We start from the raw sequence: 6,103 nt of genomic DNA, 5'->3' as shown, positions 1-6,103 counted from the left end.
TTTGATGTTGAGTTGAATGAGTGTTTATATTGTATGTCAACTATAATTGAATATATATATATATATATATATATATATATATATATGTATGTATGTATATATACAGTCACGGGACGTGGAGTATAGTGAGGGAGTGGAGTCAAGGGAATTATAATAAATATGTATGATTTGGGGGGAGAGTGGGGCGGTGGATTAGGGGAGGGGGGTTGTTATTTTGAGGGGTAAAAAGTATATTGCACTGTGTTGTACAGCTGAAACTAATTTTAAAAAAATGTTTATTTCACAATTAAAACAAAAAAGAGTGAGTGTAATTAACAGCAACTTGAACATAGCGATACAGTAGCAATTTAAAGCCAAATAATGATGCATCATCCCATTTCTTCAGAACTCTAAGACATGTAAGTTGTTTGCAAATAGTCAAAAGGGTATGACACTCACATCCAGGCCTGTCTCTGCTTCCCTTAGGTCCTATCATTTACTACATCCTCCTCCGAAATGGAATCGAATGCTTTCGGGGGACAGTGTTATCCTTCTCTGATACAGGGGGGATTCAACCATTTCAGGAATATTCATACCAGCTGAAAGCCTGCACACGTGCTGGCTGTGCCGCCAGCAGCGAGGTGAGGGGGCTTTGCCCAAACTGTGCAAAGGGGCGCCTGGGGTGAAGACCCTGTGAATGTCCAGGTTCTGAGGGACTTGTCCAGGGACAGAATATGATGTGCCCCCTGAGGGTCATGTCACGTAGGGTGTCTAGGTGGCATCTCAACTGTGTCCTGACACTTATGCCTGAAACAAAGAGTTCCCTGGAAGGAAAACTAGTCCAAATATCAACTTTTAATTAAAAAAAAAAAAAAAGAAAGAAAGAAAAAGAAAGAAAACTTGAACCAATATATGCTTTTTGTCACACCTTTTCTCCCCAGTTATTTTTAGATATTCTTCTATAAATCCATAATAATTCCCCAAACAGCACTCAGTTTAAAAGCGTTTCTATTTAAATACCATTTCAACAAAAGTTGTCTGCTCTCCAAAAACAGAGAAAAGGGCCAAAGAGCCTGGCATAGAAAAAAAAAATGGTTCCAAGGCTTCTGTGACGGCCTTGACAGGAAATGATAAAGACCTGAACTCAGGCAGCGGGGGTCAGCATGGAGAATATCAGAAAGATACAGCAGATATCAGGAGACACGATTGCCAGGCCTTAATGGTCAGCTGTATTCAGAAGAGTGAAAGCAAAGAGTCCTGGATATTTTCAAGATACCTACGTGGAGCAGTGTATGGATCACGGCGCCACTGTGCAAGGGAATTTACAAAAAAAAGGAGTTAAAAGTTAAGATCAGAATTTTAAAAGTTTTTAGATATGTATTTATGAGAAGGAGCAGACAGCAGAGTGGTGGAAGGAAATGTTATTTGGCCCTTGAAGTGAAAGTGTCTAGTCTGAAGCTTAATTAAGAAGTGGTTGACGTCTGCTAGAAAGATGTCTGAGGGACGCCAAGGCAAGGTGTTTGAATACGGCCATCTAAGCCGGGGACCCTGGGTAGTGAGCATCGCGGCATGCCACCAAATGGAGGAAGAAAACCTCGCAAAGGAAACTGGCAAGAAACCACCAAATAATTGAGGAGGAAAGCAAAGAAAGAGCCTTTTCACAGAAGCCGATCTAGTCAGCGCTGACTCTGTACGTGTAGTTAAAACTTGAGGACAGCGTCTCCACGCACTGTGCAAGAACCGCCCGAGGGAAACAGTCAGGCTGTGTGCGCCTTGTTATTCAATAGTCCCCAGAAAGGCCTCTGAGCACGTGACCACTGTGGTAAATGGCAGCTGATTGGCCCAATCAAAAGTTATGATCTGGGCGTCCTAGAAAAACTGTGCTTTCTGCGCAGACACAGCTCATGCCTACCTGATGCCAAAGCAGTTGGTTAAAAAGTGAAATCAGAGGATATTATGTGGGGGAAAAACAAAACAAAACACAGTGCAGCCCATTTTCATCCAAAGTTATATTTTGACAATATTGAGCAAATAACTGGTTTATAGAGCCTTTTTTTTTCTTCATTTCTTCTCACTTGATTCTTCTTCTAGAACATGGGTGCAGATGCCATAAAGTCACCCTGGGTATCATAGGAAGAGAAGAGAGAAAGTCTGCCCATTTATATTGTTCGAAGCATATTAGATGCAAGCAAGTTCACATGCGGGTTTTGCTCCATATTTACCGGTGCTTAAAATATACAAAATCAGGCTGTTAAAATGCAAAGACACTGCTGGGCCATATGGACGCGAGTTCCTGGGAGTTCTCCAGGAAGACGCTCTGCCGGGCGGGTTGTACTTGTTTAAACTGAGGGCTGCACTCTGCCTTCACACTCCCTGTTGAACCTGTTGTGATAAATGGTAGCCTGAGACTTAGGCAATGTATTCAAGGTCAGATTTTATTGTTTAAATAGGATGGGAGGGAAAAGATCCAAAAAGGGGAGTGCTTCCCCGAGTCCCCGTTAATGATACAGCAGGCCAGACGACAACATTTTAAAACGAAAGTGACATTCTCATTGATCAGAATACCTGGTGCCCTATTACAGCAAATTGCGGTTTAATTCCTTTGTCTTCAGGTAGTCGTGGCTACTACCCAAGGAGTTCCACAGGGCATCCTGCCAGCAGGAGTCACAGCCCTCAGTGCAGAGGCTCTGCTCGTGAGCTGGGCTGCCCCTGAGAAACCAAATGGCGTCATTAAAGAGTACCACCTCCGGCAGGCTGGGACAGGTCTCATCTACACTGACACCGGTGACGGCAGGCAGCATACGGTCACAGGTAAAGAAAGCAAAACAAAACAAAAAACAAAAAAAAGGGAAAACCTACCCGAAAAGCCAGTCACTGTGGTTAGGGGGGGCAAAGCATCCCAGGGGTGTGTGCTTGATATATGAAGTCACTTGGAAAGGACGTGTTCTCTTGACTTATGGTCGCATCCCACTTATCCACGCTAATAGAAAAGGCCACACTGGCAGCAAGAAGCCACAACAGCAGATAACTTCAGAAATAATTTATATTTGTCTTTGCTATGCATTAGGTGTAGGGGTTTTGCACCGGTATTAAGTTTTTTTGTTTTTGTTTTTGTTTTTCCCCCCAAACAGTAAGATGCATTTTCAGTCCCCAAGGAAAGACTCGTAGATAATGGGACCAGGATAACCAGGGATGTAGTTAGAAGGCAGGGGGAGAGCAACTAGAGGCTGACGTTTATCTGCTAAGTAAATAATTAATAGACAGAGTAGTTGACAGTTGACTGGTTGTGACAACTTGTTATTAACACCAATTAATAGCAATTGTATTATTTTTATCATTTATTATAACATTGTTTATTATAATTATCTTTAAGAGTATGATAATAGTACAGTGTAATAGTATAATTACTATTAGATAATTATTGGTAGTGACTATAATAATAATTAACGTGTTTTAGCTTGACTGTCACTTCTGAAGAAGAGAAAAGCATTTGCTGACTTACCAGGCTAGCGTAGCTTCTCTCACCATCTCACCTGTTTTATTTTCATCGTAGACCTCTCAGTGCCTGATATTTTTGTGTTCGTTCTCTACATGCCTTTTTATATATCCCCGCACTCGAATGTAAGTAAGCTCCAGGAAAGCGGAGACCTTCTTTACCTGGTTCAATGCTGCGCCTCCGGCACCTAGAACAATCCTTGACCTGTCAGTCAGTGCTAAATAAACGTTTGGAGGAGTAAGCGAGTTTAATATGTGCCAATTACTGTACTAAGCATTTGGCATGTACATCCTAATTTGGTTGTCATCATAAACCTATGGGGTATAGAGAATTATTACCCCTATCTTAAAGAAAGGAGTACTTTTAGATATTAAGTAACTTAGTTCATTATTTAGTATCATAATCAATCATCCCAAACAGCTGTGTCAATTCTGAGACCGCAGGCAAGTGGGTCCAAACTTGTACTTGTCCCCTGCTGTCAGCCGCCTTGCCCCGAGGCCGCCTGAGTGAGAACTCTCCTTCCACTGGACCCCACCCCTTGCCGGGGGCATTGATACCAGAGATAACAAATCACATAGGAGTGCAGGAAAGCCTGGAAGAGCATTCCTGGGTCTTCCTCAGAGGAGCCACAGGCCACACTACACAGGTGGAATAATAAATCCATCATGATTTGCTCTTAACTCCGCAGTTCCCTGACATACAAGCAAGAATTTATTGACAGGTTGTCCTTTGTTTTCCAAAAGTCCCCTGAGCCTGCAGAAGGGGCCTCATAAAAGTTTGTGGTCCAGCCCATTGCATTCCCTCATCTGAAGGTTCTGAGGTAAATCGGTGATAATGGAGATGAGAAAAGCCCTCAGCCATTCAAAGGATCAAATGTGCCCCTTAGTATCCTATTTCACTTAAAATGAAAATCATCACACGTAATTGAAATAACATTGTTTTGCATAGTGAAACCTTGCATTCATCTGGCGCTTTATAATTTTAAAGAACCATTTGCATTTTGACTCATTTGATTTGCATCACACCTCTCTAAGCTAAGTGAGGGATGTTTTTAATATTCACATCAGAAAGACCTACTTGGAGTGCCCAAGGCATTCACGGCCGCCATCTATAAGAAAATTAGAATACTGTTGAGTTCCCCAAAAATGTTACCTGCTTGCCATGTTCTAGATAGAATACTTGGTGCTCTGAAATAATTAAAAATAATTGCTGCTTCTAGGAAGACCCCAGTAACAGGGAATGGTGACAGGTTAAGGGATAACTACAAATACATTATAACTGATGCCACCACAGAACTTTGTACAGGGTGTGGTGGGAAAATGGGAGTGGGCCATGGAATATTAATTACAGGGTTTTCAAAGCCAAGTTAAGGCACTTTAAAACTTTGTACCAGTAAATGTTTCACAAAGAACTGGGATACAAGGTGAAGGTAGTATTTCTTTCTTCTCATAGGATCTACTTAGCTGGCAATGGCTTTGAAATGTTGCCAGCTGTGCCAGGTTACATATTGTAAAAACCAGCATTCGTAGGCCAACAGACCAAATTCAATTGTAATGTTCAAACCAACAGGATTGATAGCCTCATTAATTATAAAATAATTACAAAGATTAAAAAAAAAAGAAACCTTCCCTCTACCAGCTCTTCCTTTCATTGTCATTTTTAATGGATATTTTCACATCAGAGAGAATGTCATTAGCATAGCTTGATGCCAAGAATTCTTCTTTTATGAGAAGAAATGCTTTCAAGTTTCCACATAATTTGACTTTTTGCAAAATTATAAAATAGAAAGAAGCCTTTAGAATCCATTTAGTCCATCCCTTTGTGCTGTTTTAGATAGATCTAAAGAGTGCTTCACTTGGCAGTACAGCCCTGAAGAGATTTATTTGTTGGATGAGGGAATAAACCCCGCTTCAGCCAAACCTGACCAAGTACAGAGTCCCCATACGCTGCTCTTGTGGGACAGGAATGGTGCTAGATATTAGATGATTTAAAACCTGAGATCTACGTACATTTTATCTGCTATATGTAGTTCCATGGGTAGCTGACTGGCCAAATTCAGCACTGAGGCATTTTACGATGTCAGTGACTGTTTTTATTGAGTTCATGGAATGAACTAAAATAATCAAACGTATTTCACGTTCCATCTCAAATGTTTGATCGAAGAGCTGCCTGAACCCGCCTGGGAGAAACGGTTTGATTTTCTCATCATTTCCAAAACCTCGGCGTCCCCTAAGTCACAGTGGGGCGCTAATGAAGCTGTAGCCCTAGTCGTCTTGGAGCCTGAAAATCTAGGTCCTTGGAAATGACAGCGGGGGTGGGGGGGAGTGAGCCCCTTACCTCAGCCCCGTTGTCTCCATGCTTATTTTTAATTACCTCAAAGCTTTAGAAACATGATCCCGTAAATGCTTTGTGGGAATAGTGGCAAATGCACTCATCATGTGAAATCCATAAATTGCTTATAATCCTCTCAAGATGTTAAAAAAAGCATTAAGTAATTGAAGACAGGAAGTCCTCAGTTAATTATTTAGAGGTGTTATCAATGCTTTAAGTAAACTGAAGCGTCTTCTGCTATCTCGCTGAGCCCAATACCATGGGGAGAAGCAGCAGCAGCAACCATCATCGGCTCAT

General features: G+C 41.6%; 1 protein-coding gene across 1 annotated transcript in view; it reads left to right on the top strand.

The window, feature by feature from the left end:
* USH2A (usherin) overlaps positions 1 to 3,055 on the top strand; it is a 465,799-nt gene extending 462,744 nt beyond the window's left edge. The window contains exons 51-52 of the mRNA XM_019631633.1: positions 466 to 620; positions 2,592 to 3,055. Of these exons, the coding sequence (XP_019487178.1) occupies positions 466 to 620; positions 2,592 to 2,903 (467 nt within the window). The 3' untranslated portion in view covers positions 2,904 to 3,055. The remainder of the gene's footprint in view (positions 1 to 465; positions 621 to 2,591) is intronic.
* Positions 3,056 to 6,103: the final 3,048 nt, after the last annotated feature.

This window comes from Hipposideros armiger, unplaced genomic scaffold (assembly GCF_001890085.2).
Source record: "Hipposideros armiger isolate ML-2016 unplaced genomic scaffold, ASM189008v1 scaffold_1023, whole genome shotgun sequence".
Lineage (NCBI taxonomy): Eukaryota > Metazoa > Chordata > Mammalia > Chiroptera > Hipposideridae > Hipposideros > Hipposideros armiger.
Note: the sequence above shows the minus strand (reverse complement) of the source record. Positions and strands in the feature narration are given on the sequence as shown.